This window comes from Podarcis raffonei, chromosome 8 (genome assembly GCF_027172205.1).
Source record: "Podarcis raffonei isolate rPodRaf1 chromosome 8, rPodRaf1.pri, whole genome shotgun sequence".
Taxonomy (NCBI): Eukaryota; Metazoa; Chordata; class Lepidosauria; order Squamata; family Lacertidae; genus Podarcis; species Podarcis raffonei.
In genome coordinates, this window is record NC_070609.1 from 87,643,451 (window position 1) to 87,659,718 (window position 16,268).

The following is a 16,268-nucleotide window of genomic DNA, read 5'->3' on the forward strand; positions in this document are numbered from 1 at the left end:
TGCTTGCTGTTTGGAAGATGAGGTAAGAACTCTTTGCAAGCTTTGGAACTAATGATAGGCCACCATCTCAAAAAAGATTTCACATAATCTCCTTAGATATCTGTTTAGGCTTTCCTGGGAACCCAGCATATATTTTAATTCCCAAAGGTGCTTCAAAGCAAAGTTGCCCTGAGTCATCTGGGCTTGGTCAATCTGTAGCAGAGTGCTTTCCTATTCTGCTTCCTTGCTGGGCCGTGCCACATTCAGCAAGGAAAAACAAAAACCTATGTAATCACTGGACCAGTTTCCAGTTTGGGACTTGTAGGTTCTCTCTAACCATTCCAAAAATGGCTTCTGCTTTCAAATGCTCAGGAAAAGAACCTGCAGCCCCTTCAGAAAAGGCAAGCAATCAGCTAAGAATGTGGACACTGTTGCTACTCTCTTTCTTCATAGGACAGTTGTTTCTCATCAAGTGCAATATTAGCGTTGGCTGCACTGTAGTCTTAAGTAACAGATCTGGTCCTGGCCTCTAGTCATGTAAACACGCCAATTATTTCCAAAAGTACTTTGTGCTATTTTATACTTGTTTGCCCTGTTAAGACCTGTCAGAAAGAATATACGTAGGAGCATCAACACACACGCACACACCACCATCACAAAAAATTATCATGTTCTAGTTTCCTTAGACTTGCCAATGTAGTCAAGACACTGTGGCTCTAAATAATGCTATAAAAATGTTGTATAAGCAAGGCAGGAATAATAAAAAATGGGTTTTCAAAGTAGAAATCAGGCTCATTCTTTAGTGTTTGCTGTGAAGAAACAATGGTTTACCATAACCATGGAGCCAAAAACAATGGTTTAGCATTAGAAGGACAAACTGAAACACTTGGTTCACACACTACCTCCTCCTTCTCCTCTGGCATGGCCATGTGGAGTTTGGGTTCTACTACTCTTTAGACAAACCACAGCTTGTTTGTGACATCCAGACCAGGACAAACTGCAGTTATGCTCAACTATAGTTAGTAGAAAAAGCCAAGTTCAAACTGTACTTTTTGAGGCTAGCTTCTTTTCACAAACACACGGGGAAGCGGGGGAGGATGACGAGGGGATGATGGTCAGTGCACAGGAACCAGAGGAGCAGGACCCATCCCCACAGCCAGAAGGCCCCCCCCCGACTCCACGAACATGGCAGACTCTGAGGCGTAGAGAGCAGTGCCATGTATGCTCTAGTAATAATAATAATTATTATTTATAGCCCGCCCTCCCCGGCCAGAGCTGGGCTCAGGGCGGCTAAGACCAGTAAAATTACAGTAAAAACATAATGGGGGGGGACCAATTTAAAATACGTGTTAAAATGCAATTTAAAATGCAGCCTCGTTTTAAAAGTAGCCCATAGATCAAAACCATAAGGGGAGGGAAACATAAGGGTCAGACTGAGTCCAAACCAAAGGCCAGACGGAACAGCTCTGTCTTGCAGGCCCTGTGGAAAGACGTCAAGTCCTGCAGGGCCCTAGTTTCTTGTGACAGAGCATTCCACTAAGTTGGGGCCAGTAATGAAAAGGCCCTGGCCCTAGTTGAGACCAATCTACCCACCTTGCCACTTGGGTTGTCAAAATGTTGTCATTTGTGGACCTTAAGGTCCTCCACGAGGCATACCAGGAGAGGCAGTCCCATAGGTACATGGGTCTCTAGGAGGCTGAGGCAGGCTAGACCCCCCCCCCAGCCCAGCTCACTAGCTGACCTAGGAGGAGGTGTGTCAGTGGATTAGGCTCAGGACAGGTGGGGGATCACCTGCCTTATCAAGCCCAGATGCTGTGATCAAGATTCAAGGGATAAAAAAGAAGCAGAGCTGAGGTGCTGTGTCTGCTCAACTTCTCATGTTGAATGACCACAGCTTGGTTGTCCTAAGAGCTTCACAGGACTGAACCCTTGGATCGGCTGCAGAGGCAGAGACCTGGCCTGACTGTTGGACTATGGACTTGGCTTTCAGTATTGAACATGGACAGTGTTTCCTGACCCGTTGGGGCTACTAACAATTGCCCTTGGGACTGTATACACCAGCGGGACTGGTGGCCAGGGGTTCAGGACACATGAAGAGAGAAGAGCAGAGACAGATGCGTCAACATATTTTGACAAGACCCACAGGAGGAGATTCAGGCAGCTGTGTGAAACAGGTCATACATACACCATTATACTTAAGTATACAAAAGAATACAGGCAACTCCCCAATTGTGTGTGTTTGGTATGCATATGTGTGCCATTTTCGGCACCAGAAAGGGGTCAGGGTGGGGGCAGAACTCCCCCATGCAAATGGGAAGTTGCATGTTCGTAAGAGGAGCCCTGCTGGATCGTTCCTTGCCAATTCCCATAGTAGCCAATTGAATTCAACATTAGTAACATAAGAAGAACCTGGTGAATCAAGCCAATGCCCCATCTAGTCCAACATCCTGTTCTTACAGTGGCCAACCAGATGCCCATGGGAAACCAGGAAGCAGGATTTGGGCACAAGAGGATTCAAGCACATGAGCAATCTCCCCTCTGGTGGTTTCCAGCAACTGGTAAAAGAAGCCCATATGCAGAGATGAAGGCAACATTTCTCTCCCACTATTGTATCTAGACACTGAAGTCCCTGAAAATGCAGGATCCATACAGCCATCACTACTAGCAGCCCACACTTTTTTTTAACTTGTTTAATGAGTTTACTTGTTGTTGTTGTTGTTTAGTCGTGTCCGACTCTTCATGACCCCATGGCACGCCAGGCACTCCTGTCTTCCACTGCCTCCCGCAGTTTGGCCAAACTCATGTTCGTAGCTTCAAGAATACTGTCCAACCATCTCGTCCTCTGTCGCCCCCTTCTCATTGTGCCCTCAATCTTTCCCAACATCAGGGTCTTTTCCAGGGAGTCTTCTCTTCTCATGAGGTGGCCAAAGTATTGGAGCCTCAGCTTCAGGATCTGTCCTTCCAGTGAGCACTCAGGGCTGATTGATAGGTTTGATCATCTTGCAGTCTATGGGACTCAAGAGTCTCCTCCAGCACCGTAATTCAAAAGCATCAATTCTTCGGTGATCAGCCTTCTTTATGGTCCAGTTCTCACTTCCATACATCACTACTGGGAAAACCATAGCTTTGACTATACGGGCCTTTGTTGGCAAGGTGATGTGTACTAGCGTGAGACAAATTCTGGTACCTCTCTTGAGTGGCTGGGGAAACCCAGCCAGAAGGGAGGGGAATGTATGTATGTATGTATGTATGTATGTATGTATGTATAAATAACAACAACTTGAATAGCAAAAACCTTACCAAAAGCTTTGGCTAAAACATGTTAGACAGTCTTCACATAGTAAGTAACCAGCTTGAAACCGACCTCTTCTCACTCACCTGCTAGAGTCAAGCCCAAACTGGCATGCTAGAGTAACCTGGCAAGCTTATGTGAAGCCCAGTTTGGCATGCAAATCCCTGGGGACAGGCTATGGAATTTGCCACATTTGTCTGGGTATTTTCAAAATTCAATATGGTTTCTACTCTTTAGACAATATTATCTCCTAGATTAAATCTGCATTGAGACAACTTTCCTATATTTCATCTCCCACTCTGAACTACCTGAAAGATTAAGATGGAAATTGCTTTTGCTTACCTGTGTTGTTGCACCTCCATTTGTCCAAAGAAAGAATAGCTCTGGCAGGAGCCAAGAATGCAAAAGCGCTGGCTTGGAACAAAGGTAACCTGAAAGAAAGAAAAAGAGAAAAAGGAGATACCTCAAACTTTTTGTGCAGTGTCTTAACTTTCATGCAGATTTTTTTTCTAAGGAAAAGAAGAATCAGCAGAAGTCCTTCTTGGATGTGTTAGTATGCATTTGACCAGATTACACAAAATGTTGACTTAAATACCAATAAGATAATGAGGGTGAGGAAGAAGTCCACATCCCAGCTTATCTGTGGACTATTTGGGAGGCTTTTGACAAGCCACAGCCAGTATTATATTATCCCATCAGCAAAATGGCAATATTAGAGTGAGCTCTCTCAGAAAGAGACAGGTAAGTAATATTTTTTAATACAATCCACTCCTGGGAGTTTTTTTCTAGAAAGTGGCATGAACAGTTTAATAAATAATTTCCCCATACTGTAGTCATGTATTGATTATGCAGCAGAATTCAAAGTCCTAAATGCTCAGGCTCTGCATAGTTCAGAGGTCAGACGAAACTGCAGCAGATGGACCTTTGGTTTGGTCCAGCAGGGATAAAATCCAGATAAAAGGCAGTCTCAGTAACTGTTTCAAAATTGCTCAGTGTGGTGCTGATCACATGAAGGTTGCATGTTCGGTCCCCATAAGGGACAGCTGCATATTCCTGCATTGCAGGGGGTTGGACTAAATGATCCTCAGTATCCCTTCCAACTCTATGATTCTATTCATTTTTAATGTCCCTAGCCACCCAAGTCCTTATAGGGTGAGGCAGGTTAGAAATCTCTTCCCCACGCCGTAGGAAGAAACAGGTTCTAGACCTAGGAGCCAACTCCTAGGGGCCATAGGGGCTTCGGCCCTCGCAAAGTTGATGGGCATTCCCATTCAAATGCTGTGTGTGCACTGCATTATGTGATCAGTTATGCGAGGCGGGTCTTACCTTATCTGGGCCCCCACAATATTTTATTCAAGTTGGCACAGAACCCCTGGTTCTATAGCAGATTGGTGGGGGGTTTGGGGGGGGAGCTACAAGGGGGGGAAAGCACGTCAAAGTGCAAGGAGATAAATAGGTACTGCTACAGCGGGAAGGTAAACGGCATTTCCGTGCGCTGCTCTGGTTTGCTAGAAGCAGCTTAGTCATGCTGGCCACATGACCCAGAAGCTGTACGCCGGCTCCCTCAGCCAGTAAAGCGAGATGATCGCCGCAACCCCAGAGTCGTCCGCGACTGGACCTAACAGTCAGGGGTCTCTTTAACTCTTTACAAGGGGGGAAGACGAATAGCCAAAAGATTCCCATCCCGTTCTGCTGATAGAAGCCTTATCATCATCTGAGTGATACTGTTGATACAACCCAATGTATTTGTGACCACACAGAGGTGCAGGTGCTGTGACAACATATTAAACTTTGTGAAGTATAATATCTGTATTATACAAGATATTTTGGCAGAATATCATTATTTATAAAGTGCACATAAATAACTCAAATTTGCACAGGCAATAAGCCGTGGCATTTGCTTTTTAAGAGCAACCCACACAACTATCCATATCAATCAAGTAAGGCCAATGCTGGAAGAAACACAAAGGAATATTCGCCTGATTTATAACAGGAGCAAAAACTGAACACTGAGAGGTACGCTGGGCGAATGACTCAATATCACGGGGATTTTGTTGGCTCTGGTGCTCTGCCCCTGGTAAAGTTGTTGCTCTTCTCCCTCACGTACACATTACCCTTTCAAAAGCCCTCTAATTAAGTGTAGGCAATTAAATACATTCTTCAAAAGTTAGATCACTGAGTGTTTAGAATTTAGTTCCAGAAAGGGCTTCTTTCTTCTCTGTGGGGTAAAAATAAGAATCAGTCCATGTCTGTACATACCTAAATCAAATTGCATTTAAGCCATGAGTTCACTTTTTATAGTGATTAAGGACTGATCTTTTTAGCATCTTACAGAATCTGTGACTTCTTATTCCGAGCAAATTTATTTAGGACATGTGAGACATATCAGACTTAGCAAGTGCATTTCTTGCTTCTCAAACAGTCACAATAACCCCTTTGTCAAAAGCCTGTCAGCTAGCATGCAGCAAATACTTTCAAGTACCGTATTTTTCGCTCTGTAAGACGCACCAGACCACAAGACGCACCTAGTTTTTGGAGGAGGAAAACAAGAAAAAAAATATTCTGAATCTCAGAAGCCAGAACAGCAAGAGGGATCGCTGCGCAGTGAAAGCAGCAATCCCTCTTGCTGTTCTGGCTTCTGGGATAGCTGCGCAGCCTGCATTCGCCCCATAAGACACACACACATTTCCCCTTACTTTTTAGGAGGGGAAAAGTGAGTCTTATAGAGCAAAAAATACGGTATAACCGGGGTGGGGTGGAAGGAATTAGTGCTACTTTGTTACAAGTTTTCTTACAATCAAACAGTATATACCGTATTTTTTGCACCATAACACTCACTTTTTTCCTCCTAGAAAGTAAGGAGAAATGTCTGTGCGTGTTATGGAGCGAATGCCTGCGGGTGGCGGGGTGGATCTGCTGCAGTCGTGAGCAGAGGATCCATGGTTCCCCTTCCTTCCCTCCTCCATGGTTACAAAGCATGGATCCACATGGATCCTCAGGATTTTTGCATTGGGCTACTCCAAACTCACTGTCAGATCACATGTCTGTGGCCACAGTATGAACCACAAAAATCATATATCCACTATTTCGTTTTAGATTTTTTTTCCTTGTTTTCCTCCTCTAAAAACTACGTGCGTGTTATGGTCTGGTGCGTGTTATAGAGCGAAAAATACGGTACATTTTGTTAATTAACAAACATAAAGCATTCTAAAAATGAGGTACACAGAGAATCCAAAAGGTTTAAGAGAAAATCTGGAGATACTGTGACAGACTATTTTAAAGGCTGGAGCGTACAAACAATCTTGTATCTATTCACTTATGTTCTACTAATGCACATTTAGAGTTCATCCGGGTGGCAAGAGCAATAATGAAGATGTTTAACAGTTTTTTAGATGAACCTATGCTGGTGTAAATAACTTGGATTCTTAAAATCAGAAGTAATAGCCAGAAACCATAAAAGTATTTTTGTACCAGTGGAATTTGAGCTTGCAAAATACAGAAAAGTTTGACTTAAAGAGAAAGGGGAAGATTAAAGGACTGCAGTCTGGTACAGAAGTACCATTCTCAAATTTTCTGTTCACGCTTAGGAAACCAGCTGTGTGGTGTGGATTCTTACACTCCCTCCATCTCACTTCCCCATTCTGCTTTCATCACGATGCAGTGTGCCAGTATTAACCATGCTTAGCACTGGTTTTTGCAGGGAGAAAACCAGAAGTGAGAGCTCTGTCTTCTAGTGCTTATTTTTAGGAAGATTTTTACATATGGTTGCTATAACCTTTGGGCTTCCTCTGCTCAGGGAAGAACTGTTTTTAAGGTTTGTAAGAATTACAGAGCAGGGCAGGGCAGTTCACAGAGAGGAGCAAGATTTCCTTTCTGGGAACTATAGCATCATGTCTTGGAAGAAATAGCAGGAACATTTTGAGCAAGTCAGGAAAAAACAAAGGACAAAAAATGTCCCTTAGATTGGTACAATTGATATATTTCTGTGGATCACTTGACATGAAACTAGATCATATCTACTTTAATTCAAGAAACTTGAAATTGTATTGCCCAGGGCTTGAGGTTTTTCTTTGGGAAGATTCTCTTCAATCATCTTCGTTTATTTAAACAGGCTTAACTAAACTCTCCTACTGAGCTGCTGCTATCTTACCACCCAATATTCTATTTCATATGTAAACCATGCCAAATACCTTGTTTTTGATGGAAAGACTCCAAGACTTGATATTACTTGGAAGAACAGGTGCCATGGAAGGAGATAACAAGAGCCTAATACAATGAATTGTTAATATTATTTTAAATTTTTGTTACATTTAGAATAAATATATAGAAAGAAGTACTGGAGCAGAATATCCCTACAAGGGATATTTTTGAGGGGTGTGGGAGTTAAATATATATTTTTGGAAATCACAGAGAGCAAAACTACCCACAAAACAGTGCGTGCTCTCCACAACCATACTTGTATCAACTAGTTTATCCCCTCAATGCTTACAGTGAGCTGGAATGACCCCCAGTTAGCAAGGCAGAGAAGTGAATTTTAGACTGAGAAGAGGTCAGTTGCTGTTGCTTTTGGTCCCTATTTTGGATAGCTAATGTGCCACAAATGCGCGCAGCTGGATGAGGGCCCTTTGCCCTGGTTCAGAGGCAAAGCGCATGTTTGCAAGCAGAAGGCGCCATACTCTATCGTTAGTAGCATCTCTCGGGAAATGACCGGAAGGATGGGAAGGGCCTCTGGCGGAGTTTTTCAGAGAAAACCAGTGGACCAACCATCTCAATTGGCATAAGGCAGGTTCACATGATTCAGATATTTGAAATATCAGTCATGCTTTTTTAAAAAATGTTTCAGTAGCTAATTATTGTTTTAATAAATTAACATGTATACTCAGGCGGGCTACTTATTTCTAACCTACTTTTTTATTTAAGCTGCACTAATTCTTGAATCGAGGGACGTGGGTGGCGCTGTGGGTTAAACCACAGAGCCTATTACTTGCCGATCAGAAGGTCGGCGGTTCCAATCCCCGCGACGGGGTGAGCTCCCGTTGCTCGGTCCCTGCTCCTGCCCACCTAGTAGTTCAAAAGCACGTCAAAGTCCAAGTAGATAAATAGGTACCACTCCGGCGGGAAGGTAAACGGCATTTCCGTGCGCTGCTCTGGTTCGCCAGAAGCGGCTTAGTCATGCTGGCCACATGACCCAGAAGCTGTACGCCGGCTCCCTCGGCCAATAAAGCGAGATGAGCGCCGCAACCCCAGAGTCGTCCATGACTGGACCTAATGGTCAGGGGTACCTTTACCTTTAATTCTTGAATCACTGGCCAAAGTTGAACTAGTTGCTTGGGATAGGGAGAGGTGTACCTCTAAAGAGTTAACAGGCAGTCAAATATCATCCTCTTAACTTACCTGCACCCAAATGTTGTTTGCAGCAAAGTTGTGATTCCAACACAGAAGAATATGGTCCCAATCAGCTGGCTAGTAGCCCACTGGTCAAATCCAACACACATGGCATCTGCTAGCAAGAAGGGCACAGCTATAGTGCCACTGAAACACGTCAGGTAATGCTGCAAATACAGAGGGTTATTTTATTTACAAACATGATATATGATTGCCTTCCGTTTGTTTACACCATTACCATTAGCTCAAGAGCATTATTTTTCAAGCGCAATATATTTCCAAATTGCTTCCGAACAACCATCAATTAACACCTGCTTATGGATAAGCAATTTCTAAAAGCAGGACTCAACTGTGAAGACACACGCCGTCTGGCAAGAGCAAAGCAGAAGTGGTGCTGCATCGTAGCACAAAGCAAACTAGAAGCGAGAAGACCACAAACAATGCAATAGGTTGTTAAAAGCCATCTGGAGAGCACAGCATCACCACTCCCTAAGGAATTAAGTTTCGATGCAGAACTTCACTTGGGATAGATTCCTGCCAAGGGTTAGGAAATGCCAGTGTAAAATAAAATCAGCAGGTATACATTATACTACCAAGAAACCTTACTGAAAAGTATTGTTTTCTGTAGTGTGGATATGGTAAACACTGGGGAGGGAGCCATAGCTCAGTTGTAAAGTGCCTGCTCTGCGTGCACTGTCCAAGACCCTGGAGAGCTGCTGACAGTCTATGAAGACCAAGAGACTGATTTTGTATAATGACTTGGAGCAGAACCACTGCACAGAAACTATGGAAACCTCACTCTCCAAGTGTCCCTATTTTCCAGGGATGTCCCTGATTTAGAGATGCCATCCCGGTTTCTGATTTGATCCCAGAACGTCCCACTTTTCCTTAGGATGTCCCTATTTTCATTGGAGAAATGTTGGAGGGCATGGATTTATCCAACCCCCAAGCCGTCTGAAGGCAATCCTGTATAGGGAAGTTCTTTAAATGTTGAATGATTTATTATGTTTTTGTACATGTTGGAAGCTGCCCAGAGTGCTGGGGTAACCCAATAAGATGTCTGGGGTATAAATAGTAAAATTATCATTATGGAATGGGGCGTCCCTATATTCATCAGAGTAATGTTGGAGGGTATGAAGTCATTCTTAAAAAAATTAAGGATATAGAAGCATACAATTGAATGGGTCAGACAGAATCTTGGAGGCCATCCAGTTCAGTTCCCTGCCAAGTGCAGGATCTGGAACATAATTTGAAGATTGATATGTAAGATTGTAATGGAGATGATCAATGAATTGTTATCTCCATCCTTCATTTCTGCCTGATTGCAAGATTCTGGGAAACCTTCCTCTAAGGATAGCGGTGCTGTATAAGTTATAAATAGACAAACTCCCCAAGTCTTACTACATAATAAATGGCAAATGTTCCTATATATTCAAAGGGCAGGGCCCTTCACTGCAAAAATGAAGAACTCAAAAGCACAGTTTAATAATTTTTTTACAAAACAAACTGGAAAGCGTCTTTTCTTTAGAAATGCCTTGATACCAAGAGCAGAACTCCTGGGCATGGGGGAAATTGAGTTTGTGGGCCAGCAGGCTTATCAGTTTGAAAGGACCTAGTGATCCTACTGATCAGTACAGGATCTACAATTCAGAAATCAGTGACAGGCAGCCATCCAGACTTTGCCTAAATGCCTCTAGTGAAGGAGAGTCCACCAGCTGCCAAAGCCGTCTGCATCACTGCCAAACAGTTCCTAAGGTTTAGTTGGAATCTGCTTGGAAGTCCTGCCCTCAGATAACACAGCTGTTCCACCTTACACGACAGTCCTTCAGATACTGTCATGTCCACAACTTAATCTTTTCTTCTTCAGGCCACTACACCTACCCTGGTCTTTCAACCATTCCTCATAGGACAGGAAACAGAACTGCAGGCAAAGGATCCTTGGGTCTTTTCTCTTGAACTACACACACAGGGATCCCTTCAGCAGGACCAGATCGATGATAGTATAGTCCCTGCAGCACACAAATGAAATGGCACTTCTTTCCCAGGCTACAGGAGCAATGGGAAGTTCTGCTGCACAAGACCCAATGACTTGAATGGAAACTTTGCAAAAGCATTACTATGACCTTCCAAAGCTTCCATTTGTTTCAATAGGGCTTGTTCTGTTCTTTGGTCAGGTCTGTATCTCTCCTACTTAATGCTCTTAAATACATCTTAAGACCTGCTGCCTGAGGTAGCCACCTCATTTTGACTCCTAGTGGAGCCGCCTCTGCTTCTAAAATACCTCATTTTGGCTACAAGGCTGTGCAGACTACAGTACCAAAATTCCCAGGATCACCCGTTGGTAGAACAGCAGTACAAGATTATGGGTTTTATTTAGAATTCCCAAATTAATGCGCCAAGTGCACCTAGCAATGGGGCAAATCAATGTGGACTTTTGGGGTAAAAAACTGCCTATATAAGCAGTAGGACAAACATTTCCAGAGGCTCCAGAAATATTTTTGCCCTCTCCAGTATACCAATATGCTACTGTTGCATTGAAGTACTGTGAAAGAAGAGCTGGCTTCTCACCTTCCCAGCTTCAGCAATTAAAATTCAGAGAACTAGGACCAAAGAGAAAACCGTCTGTAAGCCAACATCAGTTCTTGCCTGCATTAGTTAAGGTTTTTTTCCCTGCTGAGTAATACTTAAAATATTAAATATAGCACAGTAGGAATAACGAGAGCACCATATTTTTCTCACAATATGTACCTGTAATCCCAAGAATATGCAGAGGTACCAGGGAGGAACATCTTCAATTGTGTATATCATGTCCGTTCTTTGGGCGTCCAAGCTTCCGCTGCTATCTAGTGTCTCCGCCAGCGAACTCTGTTAAAAACAGACCAAGCAGTGGAAACAAATAATTAGCAATTTAATATTATAGAAGGATGCACCAGTTCAATATGCAACATGGTTACGAGAGCAAATTTGACAAGATCTGTGCCCTGTTTCAAAACAGCGTCAATACACACACTTAAAAAGCAAGATCTTTTAGCTTTCAAGTAATCTGTTGAACTTAGTATGCAAGAGATATGTACACACACACACTCACCCTTTCATATAAGCAACCTCTTCCCTTTGCCTACAAGCAGGGCATTATTCCCTTCTTGTAATATAACCATGGCACATCATGCCAAAAAGATTATGATGGCCAATTGGATTACACAAACAAATAGAGCATGAGGAACACCAAATCACATATCATCAGGAAAGGGGCGTTTAAGAATAAATATAGTAATAATGGCAAACCTTGCATAAGAGACCAAGATTTCACAATTCACGGTACAAATACTACTTACTACAATGGATGTATTCCTTTCAGTAGACATAGCTGAATTTTCAGTGAGTTAGACTCAAATCGGGGTTGCATTAGAATTTAGGCAAGACACAACAGGATAAAACGTTTGACCACACTTACTAGAGCAAGAGATAAAACAATGGTTCTCTTTATAGACCCAATGTGAAACAAATCCAGCATAAAAATAAAGTTTCTAGACTCCTTAACATTTGAAAGCATCATGGTAAAAATCGCTCAAGGATCAAACATTAAGACACTGAGAAGAAGCCAAATATGCTGGTCTTTCTGTAATTGTAAGTATCAAGGCCATACATTGTCCAATATTTTTCAAGCGTTCACTGAAGTCTTTCATATTTCATAGTAATAATTTGGAAAGCCAAGAGCGCTGAGTTGGCTCACTTGTAATTCTGGCAACTAGAATGTTTCTATGAATAGTAAGCAAAAATGTGAAAAATCAGAAACACTGATGGTATCCTCAGGTTTACTCATGACACATTTCTCATTCACCCCCTCATTGCTAGTTGCTCTTCTTATTCCAATGCAGGGCAAAGAATTACAGTAAACAGCCACAACCTGTGCTGTAGCATCTTGGTCTTTTGCTGGTGGATCACTATTGTGAGCCACATGGGCAATGGCCCACAACCACCTTTTGGAGAGGAAAAGGAGACAGAGAGCAGACGGAGGAGGACAGAGGAAGGAACAGATTTAGGTATTTATTTATTCTATTTATATCCTGCTCTTCCCCCAATTCAGCAAATAGACAAATACAGTGAAGCTAAACTATACACAGTGAAACTAAACACACAAACTAAAACATAGGCATCAGATTAGGAATAAAGGCATGGGTAAGCAAACTAAGGCCCGGGGGCCGGATCCTGCCCAATCGCCTACTCAATCCGGCCCACAGACGGTCCGGGAATCAGCGTGTTTTTACATGAGTAGAATGTGTCCTTTTATTTAAAATGAATCTCTGGGGCCTGCCTGGTGTTTTTTCATGAGTAGAATGTATGCTTTTATTTAAAATGCATCTCTGGGTTATTTGTGGGGCATAGGAATTTGTTCCTTTTCCCCCCTTTTCAAAATATAGTCCGGCCCCCACAAGGTCTGAGGGACAGTGGACCGGCCCCCTGCTGGAAAAGTTTGCTGACCCCTGAATAAAAGGGTCTAAAAGGTCTGAAGTAGTTGTTCAGCTTACATCAGTGGTTCCCAAAGAGGGTAGTAGCATCCCTAGGGGGCCAGTGGGATCACTCGGTGGCTACTAAGAGGCAGAGGGGTGCCAGAAGTGTAAACGACTATCAGACTGGCCACACTGGATCAAGTCCATCAGTTTTGTTGAATTAATTACAGTAAATACAGTAAACAGTTTAAATTGGATTCTGAATAAATGAACAACTGGTTGTTACTGTTTTGAATTTCACTGTGTTTTTCTCTTCTTTATTGGGTTGTGCAAACCGCCCTTCTGAATAATGCTTTTTATAGGGTAGCAGGTACTGGAGATGAATTTATGGAACCAAGGGGGCGGTGGCCCAAAAAGTGTTTGGGAACCACTGGCCTAGCTCTATCCACAGAAGTCATTTTAAATATTTGTTAAGAGATACTTTTTATTGGCCACAGCCAGGGGGATGTTTTCAATTTACCAATCTCAGTGGAAACAAGGGCTTGTATAACTACCATGCTGACTTGAATCCATATTTGGCCGATTATTTATATTTGGTTGTTGAACAGGAGACCCAAAATTAATCCTTTTTTTTCTTTTAAAAAAATGTTTAGGGGTACTCTCATTTTCCTACTCATATTGAAAAACTGCCCCTCAATAAGGCCAAACTTGGGTTCACAAAATGCTTAGGGGTATGCGAACCCCAGAAAAAAGCACTGCCCCAAACCAAACCCATTTACTCGTCAATGTTGTGTTTAGTATCAGAGAGAATAATTGAAACTACAGCAGCAGATGAATTTTTATTTCCACTCCAGTGCCGATTTAGTAACAAAACACATACTTCTGTAGAAGGCAATGGAGAGTTCCTTTGTTTTGTTTTGACGGGAACTTTAAGTTCTCCCTATGGTTGTGATTTCAACCATGACAACTCAACCCTGAGCACAGCATGGCTGACATCAGTTGAACTGAATGAGATGCTAATGAAGGAAAACGGCTTGTTATGCAGGATAGTTACACCTAGTTGTACTAATGCCAGATTTCTCAAAGTAGCATGTGGCAGGGAGCAGGCAAGATCTGTGGAACACTCCTCACAGAGCTCCTGCCTATAGGGAGGTTCTCCCATTCTCCCTCTTCTGGGACACAGTCACTGACAGCGAGACTGGTGGTGAGAGAGGAGGGTGCAGAAGGCTATGCTCTTAATGTCTTTCAACTACCATGCCTTCTCACAGGACTCCTTTTGTATGTAGAGAAGAAGAGAGGTGTGGTTGAAGGCAAACATCCATGAGTGGGACGTCACAGACCTGATGGAAGCTGTTCCAACTTGCCAAAGATCAAACAAACAAAGCAGAATTTGGGGTTGTGTGATGAGAGAAGAGCCCCATTCAAAAAGGGATGTACGTTTATTGTATTTGGAAACGGCTCTACAGTTAAACTTATGAGAATGCAGAATGTATTTCAAGGCTACACCCTTCTAAGGGAGCAGCAGGAAGAAGACAGAAAGAAGCTTGGCTCATCCCAACACATGGCTGAAAAATGCCAACAACATTTTCCCAAAAATAACTGATCAAGAACTAGACTCTCATAACTCATGCAGTGTAGCCTAAGGGGTAAAAGCAACCTAAATAAACACTTTCAAGAGAAGCTCTAGCACAGTCTTCAGCAAACATTACTTCAGTGCTGAATAATCAGGAAAACTAAAAGAAGAGGGGATCAAGACCATACGCAACCCATAACTTAAAGCTTCCTCAGGAAGGGTTTGAGAAGCAAGAATTCCAGGAGACCTAGAGCACTATTTACCAATTCAGTGTAAAGGAGCATAGAACCTTTGGAGTCTATCTTACAGCCCACCCAGGATGCACATTTTGGTTGAAACAAGACAGGAGGAAGAACTCAAGCCCCCTCCCCAAAAGAAAATCCTTTAGGGAGTTCTGATTCTCATTCTGAGGACAATATCTTAGGTCCTAAGAGAAGGTAAGAAAATTAGCAAAAGTACATTTCCTACCACCCCCTTCAAGCTTTCCCCAGTGCTTCCCTAGAAGGTCTAGCACTCCCCATGAACAACATAGGATGAAGCAAGGCTACCGGGGGAGGGGAAGAAATCAAACAAAATCAGACGTGGATCCTAAAGTAACACAGGGAAGGTTTTCTATCCCCATCTCTCTCTTGCAGTCCCCACACCTCATCCATATAATTCAGGCTGATCTCCCAACATGCTCCCCACCTGCCCGAGGCTTTTCAGGGAGGAGGGCAAGATGTCAAACTTCCCTTCTGTGAACTTGCTTAAGATTTTAGGATCCTAGCCTATGGCTGTTTCGGGAGCTCTGCTGAAGATGGGAGCACAAAAGTGGCTTGGTTTGCACATAATTGTTCAAACTCTGCCCAGTGGCTTAACTTTATTATGTTTGGTCTAAAGCCAGGGTTTGTCGTTGGCTCAGGAACCTGGGTGTGCTTTCGTATAAGGCTTTGTGTTACATGCAAACCCATCACCCTTCCTTCACCATGGTTTCTTTGGACACCTCAGATGGTAACCAAGATACAAAGAGCAGATGAAAAAACAAAACAAACTTTTGAAAAGCAAGCCATGGTTTGTTTGATCATCTGTGGGACAACTCATAGGTGCTTTGCGCTTTGTTAAACAAACTCTGTGCGTAACAGGCTAATGACATGCGTTTTCTAAACCATTTTCAAGAACATTTTGCACTTGTCTAAAACCAATGGAGATCCAAGTTAGCATGCTTGACGAAACCTTTTCTTTTACGTAAACAAAGTTTAAACTTTAAAGTCAATGAAACTTAGAGTGATGTGTTAATTTTATCTGTTGTCGAAATATCTGAATTAGAAGCAAAGAGCATTAATTTAGCAAGCAGTTGTACAGAAGCAAAATAGCGTTAGTTATGCTACATAAAAACAGCATGAAGACGGGTTTCTACAGCTTTTCTGTGACCCCCACATTTGCTGAGACCCGCCCCCCCACTCCCAGTAGCCAAAACTAAATTGTTGGAAACTGTTTTACTAGAAAACATGTAAATATTTTAAGGCATGACAGTTTAATAGTGTGCACTTCCTTTATATTTAGATATTAAGTGATTTTTTAAAACAAAGTATCAGATTCTAATCAGGTG

At 42.7% G+C, this 16,268-nt stretch overlaps 1 protein-coding gene across 8 annotated transcripts in view; it reads right to left on the reverse strand.

The window, feature by feature from the left end:
* The window catches only part of SLC23A2 (solute carrier family 23 member 2), an 84,632-nt gene that overhangs the window by 29,796 nt on the left and 38,568 nt on the right, over positions 1-16,268 (reverse strand). For all 8 annotated transcript variants that reach the window (XR_008331952.1, XM_053401346.1, XM_053401347.1 and 5 more), the window contains 3 exons: positions 11,405-11,521; positions 8,666-8,823; positions 3,614-3,702 (listed from right to left, as the gene is read on the reverse strand). Coding sequence is in view for 7 of the 8 variants with exons in the window: in XM_053401346.1 (XP_053257321.1) it covers positions 3,614-3,702; positions 8,666-8,823; positions 11,405-11,521 (364 nt within the window). In the remaining variant the exon portion in view is untranslated. The remainder of the gene's footprint in view (positions 1-3,613; positions 3,703-8,665; positions 8,824-11,404; positions 11,522-16,268) is intronic.